The 13,202-nt window shown below is 41.0% G+C and overlaps 1 protein-coding gene across 3 annotated transcripts in view; it reads left to right on the top strand.

Moving 5' to 3' along the window:
* The window catches only part of COL7A1 (collagen type VII alpha 1 chain), a 152,750-nt gene that overhangs the window by 43,786 nt on the left and 95,762 nt on the right, over positions 1–13,202 (top strand). For all 3 annotated transcript variants that reach the window (XM_081938128.1, XM_081938129.1, XM_081938130.1), the window contains exons 30-40: positions 528–688; positions 2,350–2,385; positions 4,385–4,411; positions 4,519–4,563; positions 5,977–6,069; positions 7,770–7,841; positions 8,586–8,621; positions 8,701–8,754; positions 10,821–10,889; positions 11,271–11,366; positions 12,059–12,085. In XM_081938128.1, coding sequence (XP_081794254.1) covers positions 528–688; positions 2,350–2,385; positions 4,385–4,411; positions 4,519–4,563; positions 5,977–6,069; positions 7,770–7,841; positions 8,586–8,621; positions 8,701–8,754; positions 10,821–10,889; positions 11,271–11,366; positions 12,059–12,085 — 716 coding nt within the window. The remainder of the gene's footprint in view (positions 1–527; positions 689–2,349; positions 2,386–4,384; positions 4,412–4,518; positions 4,564–5,976; positions 6,070–7,769; positions 7,842–8,585; positions 8,622–8,700; positions 8,755–10,820; positions 10,890–11,270; positions 11,367–12,058; positions 12,086–13,202) is intronic.

Raw genomic sequence — 13,202 nt, forward strand, 5'->3', positions numbered from 1 at the left:
ATTTTAATGACAACAGTGGTGCACTTTAACTATATACGTATTTTTAAGCATAACTCATACGTTCATGTCATATTATATATTGAATTCTTTATACTCAATTTAGTGTAAACAAAATCTCTTAGTGATAAAATGCTAGTTCAAATGTAGAAGCCTCTTCAGAGCATTGCAAAACTGATAGAGACTAGGCGACCTTCCAATGTTTTCATAACTTTTTTGCTTGCTTATACATAAAAATGTACAGTATTTTTTCCTCTACTTCTTCTGTTCCAAACTATTGGCATATGTAAATCAGAAGAAGCTTTGAGTTCTAACCAAGTAGCCTGTCATTTGATTGGCTGAAGAAATAGGAACCCCCCCCCCCTCAGCTATCTTTAAGTTGCTTTGATACAGTTTGGGTAGCCCTGGATGAAATTTACGTTTAGAAAATCAGCTGAGTTACTTGTGTCCTTAGTTTCTTCACCAGAACTACACAATCTCCGATGAATAATTAACATGAAGTTTAAGTTTCCCTTTTGTGGACCTTTCAGGAATCCAGATTCTAGCAGTGGGAATGGAAGGAGCCAATCGTGAACAACTGCGTCGCCTTGTGACCAATGAAGAATCACGTAACGTTTTCTTTGTGCGAGACTCAAACAGTCTGTCAGAGGTGGAAGCGGGACTTGCCAGTGCCCTCTGTGGACCAGATGGGGTAAGGCACTGCTCATGGCAGCAGAGAAGGGATTGCCTGCAGTTTTCCTAGCAATAGATCCAGTGGTGGAGGAGGTAAAGGAGACAATTGGTATGGAAAAGCACTGGCCTCTGACATTGAGGTAGCAATCATGCTGTAGAAGAAATGTTGAAGGAGAAAAGCACAATGGTTTTCTATGATTTGCATTATGCCCAGAATTTCTTCTACAGGATGAAAATAGATAGATATGCAACAGGTGGAATTCCTGCTTTGTACAATAACCTTTACCTTTGATCCAGTTACTGTGCATGTCAGGGGTGGAATAGACTAGAATAGAATAACAGAGTTGGAAGGGACCTTGGAGGTCTTCTAGTCCAACCCCCTGCCTAGACAGGAAACCCTATACCATTTCAGACAAATGGTTATCCAATATCTTCTTAAAGACTTCCAGTGTTGGAGCATTCACAACTTCTGGAGGCAAGCTGTTCCACTGATTAATTGTTCTGACTGTCAGGAAGTTTCTCCTCAGTTCTAAGTTGCTTCTCTCCTTGATTAGTTTCTACCCATTGCTTCTTGTTCTACCCTCAGGTGCCTTGGAGAATAGTTTGACTCCCTCTTCTTTGTGGCAACCCCTGAGATATTGGAACACTGCTGTCATGTCTCCCCTAGTCCTTCTTTCTATTAAACTAGACATACCCAGTTCCTGCAACTGTTCTTCATATGTTTTAGCCTCCAGTCCCCTAACAATCTTTGTTGCTCTTCTCTGCACTCAATTTCATTGAGGCCCGCATCAGGGTTGTGTTTGACCTTGGGGGTTGGGATAGGTGTGGCCAGGGTGGGTGTGGCCAGTAGGGGGTGGCGCCTGTGGTGGCCGAGCACTCTGACAGAGAAAACAGGCTCCCGAGCTCCGTTTTCGGTTGCAACAGCTTCCTGCAACCTTCTGGCATGAAAACGGGCTGCATGCAGCCCTCCCAAGTTCTTTTTTTGCTGGCAGAGGCACTGTGGGCCAGTCCGGTTTCCAGGCGGCCACATGGGCCGGATCTGGCCCTCAGACCTTGAGTTTGATACACCTGGTGCATATCATGTCCTGCCAAAGTGTAACAAGTACTTTACTACTGTCTTGCTCCCTGAAGTTTGTAATAAAGCAACTTTCACTTCACCTCTTCACAATTGCACCAAACAGATGGCTTATCAAGGCCACTTATCAAGGCTTACTGACCACTCCAATCCACTCATCTGATTGGTCATCTTCACATTAGCAGGGACTGGTCTCCCTTTCAAAATCAACCACAGTAGTCAGTGGTGGTATATTGAGACAGGATGAAAACCTCTCTTTCCTTCCCTATCTTTCTTACCCTTCCTTGATAAAGCTTTTTTGCCACCTATGGTAATAAGAACTTTGTTAAAGGGAGCTGTGAGATAAAGATTTTAGTCTCTTTTTCCCCTAGCCCTCCTGAAGATCCATGTGTGAGAGAAAGGAAATGGATTTGGTAGATGTGTCTGCTTTGGAGCCTATGTGGTATCCCAATACAAAAAACCCCTTTCTCCGATATTTCCATGACCCCCAAAATACAATATTACTTAGTGCATGCCCTGATTCTAAAGCCAAGTCTCTAACATATAAATGTTTGCATTGTAGTTATCTTAATACTCACCTTTTTATTCTTTGGGGGGTTTTTCAGCCTAGACCAGATGTCTGTGCTGTGCAGTGCCCTAAGGTAAGTCACTGACAATTACACTGCACAAGATTTCTACTCATAAACAATATTTGTTCTTTCAAGTGGCAAAGGAAACATAAAGATTAAAAACCAAGAAAAAAAGTCAGGGTCATTTGTAAAAATTGGAGAAATTCCTCTTATGGCAAGGTTGCCCCAACTTGTTTTATTTATGTAGTATTATTAGTAAAAGAATATTTTTAAAATATTTTTTAAAAATATTTTATGATTAAGACTATTTATTGAACACTTACTATTTTCAACAATGAGTAAACTGCCAAGATTTTTCAGGGCAGCTTGTAATAGATTAAAATTACCAAATAACATTCTAAATAATTAAAATATTAAACACAGTAATTAAAGTATGACATTAAACCTATAATGCCACACCATAATTTGCCACACCTTATCCTGAGAATGCACCTGAAAAAAGGCCTCCAAAAATGATCTCAGGTTATGGGCAGGAATAGGAAAAAATATTCCACTGTTGTGGCGGATTGGGGGCCTTTACCTCAATGCACGCCAAAGACAGGACGTGAGACCACAAAGGTGCAAGAGAAACAGGTTTATTGATGCATCTGAGTTCAGTGTATTCATACACCAAAGTCTGAACTGAACTTATTTTGTTCAGGACAGAAGTTTTATACCCTCCTAGAGAGGGGGCGTTAATACAGATTTGTTCATCAAAGGAAAGGAGTATACATTGCATCTTTGTCCGTAGACAAAACATACATTTCACAGAAGATACAGAAATTATATTTTGCAAGGTTACAGGGAAATTGAAAGTGATTATTTCAGCAGCAACAGCAGGACTGTGTCAGCGATCTAGATATGCTATGATCTATTAATATGTTTTCCTCCGGCGTAAAGTATCTTACACAGACATTAGTTCACCATGACCTTCCTGGGAAGCGTATTGCAACATATTCCAGTAATCTCTGCAATAAGCCTGAAGCAAAAGATATCATTTGTCCTTTAATATGCCAGCTACACTTAATATACCTACTTGCCTTTCTGATTATTGTTCAGGTGAAAGCAGGGGCTTGCCCTACTTTCAGGTTGACTGGCTAACATAGGTACGGTCTCTTCCTGCTGCCTCACCACCAGATATTACAATCTTGAACTGTATATAGGGCTTTAGAATTAATACTATCACTTTGAATTCGCTTTTAGGGCCACAGCATCAATAAAATCTCCAATCTGTCTCAAATTCCCAATATCAAATACAAGCACTAAACTTGAAGCAGAGAATAAAGTGGTCATTAAAATCCATAGCTGTTTTCCGTGAAATGCAGTCCTCTATGCCCGTGATGGCGAACCTATGTCACATGTGCCACATGTGGCACGCGGAGCCATATCTGCCAGCACGTAAGCCATCAGCTCCATCACACATGCGTGAGCTGGCCAGCTGATTTTCAGCCTTCCAGAGGGCTGGGGGAGGCTGTTTTCGCCCTCCCCAGGCTTCAGGAAAGCCTCTGGAGCCTAGGGAGGGCAAATACACCCCCTTGGGTCATGTGTGCATGAATGGGGGGGGGTCACATGCATGTGCAGGTGGGCAGGGCGCATTGCATTGTGAGTGTGGGCACAATTTTGGCATGGGTTTACGTGTCCTATTGCCTCGTATGATCCTTTAGGGCTCTAAAGGGGAGGGTGAGATGTTAATGTATTTTTCTTTATTAATTAGTGTAGTGTTTGGGACAGAATCCAATTCTAAGAGATACTCAAAAACAGCTCAAGGAAATCATAGCTACTCAACCAAGAAACTTAAACTGGCCAGTCTAGCTAAATGAGGAAAAGAGAAGGACATCAGGAAATGTAGTGGAAAAATTTCTTTTCTAAGTTGGTTTACCACCATCTTCTTTCTGTAGCATGACCGCCAACCTCTCTTTGTTAGCTGGGGAAAAGGGAAATAAACTTCCCACATGTTCCTAATTTAAAACAAATATATTTTAGGTATATGAAGTTCATATAATCAAGCCTACTATTGTCTCTTTTCCTACAGGGTGAGAAGGGTGAGCCAGGTGAACCTGTGAGTATCTGAGATTTATTGTAGAAGGAGGTATTTCAGATTCTTTTAAGGGAAAAGTATAGATCATTCCTTGGGAATTGACCATTTATCTATCAATAATTTTGCAGGGACAGAGAGGACAAGTGGGAAATCCTGGCTCTCCTGGAAATCCGGTAATGTTTGGCCTTCTTGACAACAAGTTTGTCCTATTTCTCGAGCTCTCTTAGTTTGATTAGATTCTTTTTTTTTTGACAAACATGATTAAAATCATTGGCAGAAGCTCTCTCAGAATTTCAAAGTTTCTACTCCTTTCAAATCACCAGAACATTAAATAATGTAAGCTTTTTAAAGTTTGAGACTAGTTTAATGATTTAATAATTTATTTAGTCTCACTGGTTCAAAGTTTGTCAAAGAGAAAAGTTCTGAAGACTCCAAAACATTACAGATGACAAAACTGGAAAGAGCTCTTCAAATAATAGTTAGCTTTCTAGAAATTTCTGGACTATTCGATTTCCCTCAAATTCCTTTACAGTTAATTTACCTTTCACCAAACCATGTACGAACCAATGGCTCCCGAAGTCTTTTTTCCAAGGCTGAATGTTTCCAAATTACATGATTTTTCAAGGAAGATTTTTGAGTTGATTGTGTTGCTGCCCAAGAAGATTTTTTTTTCTTCCATTCTGCATCATCATTAGGCAGAGTTTCTGTTACATTCTATTAAGAAACAATAGCATTTGTAAGTTATACATTAAGTATAATGTTGGTGTATGATGTTATACCATTTCTTTTTTAAAAAGGATTTTTTTTCCTCATCCATTTGCTTTTACAAATAGGACGTATAAATCTGATAAATGGGGATTTAACATCACCTAAAATGGAACAGTTCTGAAACATGTATGTACATTCCTATAGTTTCCAATAGGAAATCGATCTCTCTGTATATATTAGATAGATAGATAGATAGATAGATAGATAGATAGATAGATAGATAGACACACACATATATACATATACATACATGTACACAGAGAGAGAGACACACAAAACGCAGTGAAATTTCTTCTGAACAGATTGGCTTGAAATTTCAGTCATGAAGTAATTAATTCTTTATCAGAGTCTGTGTACATACATTGGCCATTTGGAGTGTCAATCAGAAAATCAAAGAAATCTATGGGTATTGTATATAATCTCCCAACAACACAGGATAATCTTCCTAAATCCTAAAGACCTGTTATGAGAAATATGAAAAAATAATTTAATTTAGCAGCCAATAATTAATTATGATATTTAATAATAGTCATTTCAATTCCAAGAAGCTACAGAGCACATAGAAGAGGGATTTTGATGTAAGAATATTATCTCACTTACCTGATCACAAGGAAACTGAAATGTTTCCCCTTACAATTAATTAAATTTTGGTTCCATCCCCCCAGCCTTCTCCCCTTGAGAATCGTACTGCTGCTGTTCCTTCGTTGTATAAAAGGGTATATCCATGAAGGATATTGACAACTAAGCACAGTAATCCAGCTATAAGAAGCAGAGTGTACCCAATTATACAACAAAATTATTCTTTTTTTCTCCCTCAGGGACGCAATGGGATCCAAGGTCCTCCAGGTCCAATGGGACCACGAGGTCCCCCAGGTGACACTGTTGAGAGGCGGGGTGAAAAAGGAGAGAGGGTGAGTTCTCACAGCATGAATGTACAGTAGCCTGAATGAAATAGAAAACCAAGAGCTGAATGTTACAGACTCTTTAAAAGGAGAAACTTTCCTAGTTCTTCTTCTCTATCAGTCTTCAACAAATTTTGCATCAACAATCAGTGAATTCTATTATATGCAGGGGTAAGATTCAGCCGGTACGGAGGGGTTCTAGTGAACTGGTAGTTCCGGCGATCAGTTGGCCCCGCCCACCCGTCTCTGCACTAGTCTGTCCTATATTTCCTTTGTTTGAAGCCCAGCTGATAGGCGCAGTAGAGCGGATTGCTGCGCCTCAGCTGTTTTACTCACCAGTAAAACTGGTGCATAGAAGGTAGGTTTTAGAGCTTTTTTAAATGCACTGTGCACGAACCGTTTGTTACACCGGTTGAATCCCACCACTGATTATATGCATCTTTTAAGCTGAAGAGTGCCTCTACTGATAAACCATTTTTAAAGCTTTCTGCCTTCTCTTATAATGTGTGGTTTAGTTCTCTTGCCTGAGTCATCTGGAACTTTCTCTTCTGAAATTCTCTCTCTCTTTGCTGTCCATCTGCATTTACTTGGGGACAATGTGGATCTCATTGGTGACTTGGTGAGTAGCAGGTCTTCCATTATGTGAAGAGTGGCATTTTTGGTTGCAGCCCTAGATTAATTTTCTTAGAGGAACTCCAGGTTTATTTTACAGACTTGGTGTAAATCTGGGCTCCTGATTCAAATTGGTGCGCTATAAAGTCTTTGTCCTCTGTTTTTGGATCCTTAAAACTAAACCATTATTGGAATGACAGGTGTTGGTTATGCTTGCTGCAAATCTTCTAACATCTCTCTCTATTTCTCTGAAACAAGAAATTCTGGATTAATGAAGATGATCCATAAACAAAACAGTTTTGAATTTATTGTACCCTGAAACTTCGTGTCTGTGTCTTTATTACCTCCGATTACATTTAAAGGCTTACATGACTACATTTACATTAACTTAAGTGAACTTTTAGAGGAAAATGAGAAGACCAAGCTGCAACATATTTTTCTGATGTATTACCTTTCTGTTTGTAAGATTGCTTTTATATAAGAAAACCTTCAATTGTGACTCCTTGCCCAAAGTATGAAGTTATAGAATATAGCACTGAAACAGGGAATTCATGGGAATTAGAACCCATTTGCCATGTGATGACATTATGACTTGAGGACATTAAATAAAATTTGGTAAGCATATACATAAATATAAAATACATTCTAGCCTTACAGTAGGTTGGAGGAAAGTTATAACTCTGTAAAGATTTGTTTAGACCTGCAAGCCATTATTTGATAATAGATATGAATCAAGTTCTGAATTGTGAACCCAATTTTCCAACCTTCCATGAGAATGCATTGTGCAAATAATGTAAATTTCATACTTGTAATATTTTGCATACTGATACAAAATGGCATCAGTAAATGATTTGTGCTATATGCTCAACTACATTGATGTACCTGACATTTTAGCATCATCATAATTTTCATTAGATACTTTTGCAACTTTCTACTATCTGGCCCATTCTGGATTTGTTCTCCAGATCACATGATGAAGACAGTTGGAATTTAGAGAAAGCTGAAATTCTATCTGTGTTTCCATGGCTGTGCTTTTGATTCTTAAATGTAAATAATTTTTGCAAAGATATGTTCTTAGTGTTTCTATTTTCTTCTAGGGATTTTCAGGAGCAGATGGAGCACCAGGGAATCCTGGTCTTCCTGGCAGCCCAGGTTCTCCTGGTCAGCCGGTAATTAACCTTTTTAACATTTTGCATGCATGTATAGTTGCATGCAAACACGTTCTTAAATGTCCCCAATGCTTTGCTGTAATTGAGATAGTGTCTGCCACTGCAAGCTGCCTGGAACCTTTGAAATACATACTTTTTTACTGAACAATTTTTTTCTTCATGGGCACAGTGAAGCCTGCAGTTTTGTTCTTAAGCAGAAATAAAACTTTCTAGAACTGAAAGGTTTTTGTGAAGCCTTATGTCGTTAAGCATTTTGGTTTGACATAATATTGTGACTCCTCCACCAGTACAACTCTGTACTATTTTAAAGGTGGTACAAGTGCAAAAATCCAAGCTCCATGCTCAGTCTCATTCTGATGAACCAAGTGCCAAAAAGGAAAAAAAAAAGGATATGGATCTCTGCTTGCGACAGAAAAATATACTGGTGCCAAACACAAAGACAAGGAGCCTCTGGTTTTATGATTGTTTCTGCCCAACATCTGTATATTATATTGATCCCACATGTATGTGATTCCCCAAGACCACAATGAAGATTTGGTGACTTATCTATAACTGAGATACTTCATGTACCCAGTACTAAGTTCATGTGTTTACCATGTCTAATGCTAGCCTACTTTATTTGGATCTAGGATTTATTTTCAAATATATTGCTTCATTTTACTCCTTGCCTCTCTTTTCTTATTCCCACCATAGGAAAGCAAGTCCTATTCACTTTTTTTCCTCTCCCCCCACTTCTCTTCATAGGGCAGCCCTGGCCTTCCTGGTCTCAGAGGAAACCAAGTACGTAAAGATAATATTTGCCATTAAATTCCTTGTTTCCAACTGAAGAGCCATTTATTCCTTATCTTTTGCCTTTCAGGGAGAGCGTGGTTTGATTGGCCAAATTGGGCCAAGAGGAGAGAAAGGTGAGCCGGTAAGTGGATTTTTGAGAGTTTGACTGGGAAAAGGACCATATAGAGCAGTGGTTCTCAACCTTCCCAATGCCGCGGCCCTTTAATACAGTTCCTCATGTACCATCTGCCGTCTTTTGGACAGGTCCTCTTCATCTTCCTCGCGTTCTTCATCTTCCAGCTGCGGCCCCGCACCATAGAAAACCTAGGCGCGTGCATGCCACACGCAATTACAGCCTGGAGCAGGACCAAAGCCGCTCTCACAACTGGCCCTTCCTCCCTCGGAGGGCTTTGAAGAGTTTCGGAGGGAAGCTTCTGCAGAAACCTGGGCACATGAGAACAAGTTTCCGCCATCAACAAAGAATCCAAGGCTGTAATTGTGCGGGGGGGGGTGCGCGCGCCTATGTTTTCCATGGCATGGAGCCTCACCGAGGCTCAGCGCGGCTGGTGATGACTCTGGAGCCCATCTGGGAAGACAAGGAACATGAGGGGGACCCTGCCCCCCATGGATGGGCTCCGGAGTCATCACCCAGAGCCTCGGCACGGCTCCACGCCATGGAAAACATAGGCGTGTGCACACACCCCATACAATTACAGCCTCAGAGACTTCATAATGGTGGGAACTTGTTCTCACTCACCCGGGCGGAAGGGCCAGTTGGCTTTGGTCCTGCCCCGGGATGTAATTGTGCAGGGCGTGTGCGCGCCTATGTTTTCCACAGCGTGGGGCCATGGCTGGAAGGTGAGGAACGCGAAGGGGACCAGCGGGGTCTCATCCTTCTAAAGAGGACCTGTCCCAAAGACGGCAGATGTGGTGGCATCGGTCTTGGGATGTTCTGTAGAGCCCCCCAGGGAAAAAGGCCACTGGGATGGCTTTTTAACCAGGCGGCTATCAGAGAGAAGAGGGCAGCATGCACCCATGTCTTAGGCGACCCTTGTGAAAGGGTCATTCGACCCCCAAAGTGGTTGCAACCCACAGGTTGAGAACCGCTGATATAGAGGTAATTTGTTGTGGTAGGATATGTAACATTTCCATGTAATATATGCCTTAACTTTTCCAGTCACTCCTCCTAAGGAGTACTCCAGCACCAGAGTTGCTGATCGGAAATCCTAATAATAAAAAGGGTCCAACTTTGTACTATCTGTCTGAAAGTAACAGTTGTTCTGGCATCATAAGTTCAGAATGGAGATAATTATCTGATGATGATCATAGTCAAATGGGAATAAATGTAGGTGAGCAGAAGAAAGCCGAGAATACTTCACACTCTCTGAAATCTGCCATCAGAATGGCTTCATCATAATGCAAATAGAAAGCCTTGCTTTTATCAACACATCAGTATTTGCAACCTGATATTTTACTGATACTGGTTTTCATACGAATAATCACATTTAATCAAAATAAAACTGTGGGACTCTGATCCCTCATTTGGGAGTTGTCTAAAACACAGAGCACATCTATCTACTCTTAGCTCCAACTCTATTATATTTAAATAATAATAATCTCAGATTCATTGTAAAGTGATTAACAGTAGCACGCTGTTAAGAGTTCCTGCACTGTCCCATCTAATTTCTCTTTTTCATGCAATTCTTCTCTTAACACTCAGCATAAGGAAAAGTCCTGGTAAATATCAATTGTGATTCACAATTTGTGATCTCTTCAGTTTATGCTTGGAAAGATATTTCCATGCTCCTCTTGACATCCTAGATAGGTTCTTGTTTAATTCCTAAACTGTACTATGATAAGGTAAAGGTACCCCCACACATGCATGCTAGTCGTTCCCAGCCGTAGGGGGCGGTGCTCATCTCTGAAGATGTCTCCATAGTCATGTGGCCAGCATGACTAAACAATGAAGGCACATGGAACGCTGTTACCTTCCCACCAAAGGTGGTCCCTATTTTTCTACTTTCATTTTTACGTGCTTTCAAACTGCTAGGTTGGCAGAAGTTGGGACAAGTAACAGGAGCTCACTCCAAACTAGGAATTTGAACCACTGAACTGCTAACCTTCTAATCGACAAGCTCAACGTCTTAGCCACTGAGCCACTGCATCTCGTACTATGATAAGATAACATTAAACTTTTGTCTTGGTCAGGGGGAGCCTGGAATACCATTAAATGGAGGAATAGGCCTTCCTGGCCTAAAGGGAGAGCCTGGCAATCCAGTAAGTAACACCCTACAGACAAATAGGAGGGAGAAGGAAGAAAAAGAAACTGAAAACAGGATTCCCACGGAAATGGAGGGGTGGTGGGGAGGAACTATCCTAACCGTCATGAGGTCCTCATGTATGTGTCATTTGCCACATAGAAATATTTCTTTACATCATCCTATGGCTATTTCACCACTTCTGATCGAACTTTGAAACATGCACAGCAATCCTATGGATATTTACTTCATCATAAAGCCCACTGTTTTCCCTTCATGCTTCACTTCCGTAGATGTGTGTATTGAATTGCAGGCCTCACTTGATACCTGCTCCTTTGGCCAAGTACCAAAGGGAAGGCAGTCCTTGCTAAGTGTCTTTTTTCTTTTTCTCTGTCTGAAGGGAAGCCCAGGACTTCCAGGCCTCCGGGGTCCTATAGGGGATCCTGGGCTAGCAGGACCTCGTGGGCCAGCAGGGCCTGCTGGCATTTCCATCAAGGTACGACTTCTTCTCCTTGCAGTGATTTAACAATTGAAACTATTCATGCTCATTTCTGAATATGAAGTCAAGCTATGCAGTCCATCTGTATGCTCATAAAGTCCCTTTGTGCACCTGCCTTCAAGTCCATTAATAGTGCCCTGTTAGTAAACTGGCAAAGTAGCAATGATCACCCTTGTATTTAACCTTCCTTCTCCTTCTTGCACAGGTATGCAATACCTCTGGAATTGGCCTCCATGTGATTCATAGAGTTACAGTGCTTGTTTTTAAACAGGTGTTCTGACCTAACTGAAGGCGCTTTGAAACAGGAACATTTCTCCTATTTCGGGATACTTCCAGTAAACTTGGAACTGCTTCATATGTCTCCCAATCCCACATATTGCTTTTCACTACACCCATGTCCCTTATCTCATGTGTAAGGTGATGGACAGTTGAACAAACAAGTGTCAATAATTTTGGAAATTTAAGAAAATAATAATAAACCCTAACTCCGTTACATAACAAGAATAACTTGGTATAGACTAACTCTGAAGCGTTTCTTTTTGCCATACTTTTTGGATAAGCTCTAGAATTACATATTCACTGTATGTATAGTCACTATTTCCTTTTACCCAATATTTGTGCTTTCTCACAATTAGTTTCTCTGCTGAGCCTAATGCATATGCTTACATATACGATAATTTTATTTACAGGGCGAGAAGGGCGACCGAGGTGAGCGAGTAAGTGATCCTTCCTTTTCCCTGCCTGCTCTGTTTTTGTTGAGAAATCAGTCACTAATTCAGTTGCTAAACAGTCATATAGACCAATAAAGACTTTTGGTTAGATTGTAACCAAAACAGAGTGTTGAGATTCATTTCTCTGTCCTGGCTTCCTTGGAGGAAGTTCCCCTAAAATCTGGAAATGTTACTTCTAAGTAAACGTGACAGGACAGTGCTGCTCTGAGTGAAAGCAAGCATGAAGACTGCAGTGTGCTTCAGGAAACAACTGTTGAAAGAAATGTCCTTCTGGGTTCGGCTCCAAGTGGGGAAAAAGACACTGGAAACATGGAGGCTGCTTGGAAAGATGGTTTAATGGTGGACAGGATCACATGGCTTGAGCTCCTGAACAGAAAAGGGGGTCACATGCTTCCGGATGTTGGATAAAGAAGAAAAGAGAAACAAAATAGGGACTTGCTGGGTTTTTTATACTCTGTTCGGCCCCACCTCTCTGTTTCCTGTTCCTCTATGAGAAATGTATTCTGATTGGTTGTCAGACTCCGTGGGCCATGCAGGGGCAACTCTGTAAGCTGTCTTGAGTCCAAGTTTGGTTGAGCATTGCTTCTTCCCAGGTGTCCTGTGGTGAGATGGGTAAAGGGCTAATACTATCATGCCTTAATCCTATTACCCTGGAGCTGAAGGTGAGGGGTCTTTGTTATGTAGAGTAGACTGGCCCAGGCTTTTTAAATGGCCCATTATCAGAGGTGGGGGCTATTAAGAGTGAGTCTCTTTCCTGTCTAGAAACATGTTTCTTCATTTCTGATCCAGGGAAATATAATATTCTGCCTTTTCAATATTTCCCAGGATATTTTATTTCTCTAGGAGAGGGGTGGGTGCTAACTTCCTACACAACAAAAGGACAAAGACTTTTAGTAACTTTGATTTGTGCGTGTCTGTGAGCACATTTGGAGTGTTGAAAAGTTCCCAAATTAACAACTGTGAGGGATTTGGCCAGGCACAAAATATATAAAAACCCTGTTCACAGTCTTCTTTATGTAAACTGCCTTTTCTTCTGGATGCTTTGCCCTTTTCACTCTGCTCCACCCTCCTTCTGCTTCCCTGGGTATCCCCCCCACCCCCC

This window comes from Natrix helvetica (genome assembly GCF_964273705.1).
Source record: "Natrix helvetica genome assembly, chromosome: 1".
Classification (NCBI taxonomy): Eukaryota; Metazoa; Chordata; class Lepidosauria; order Squamata; family Natricidae; genus Natrix; species Natrix helvetica.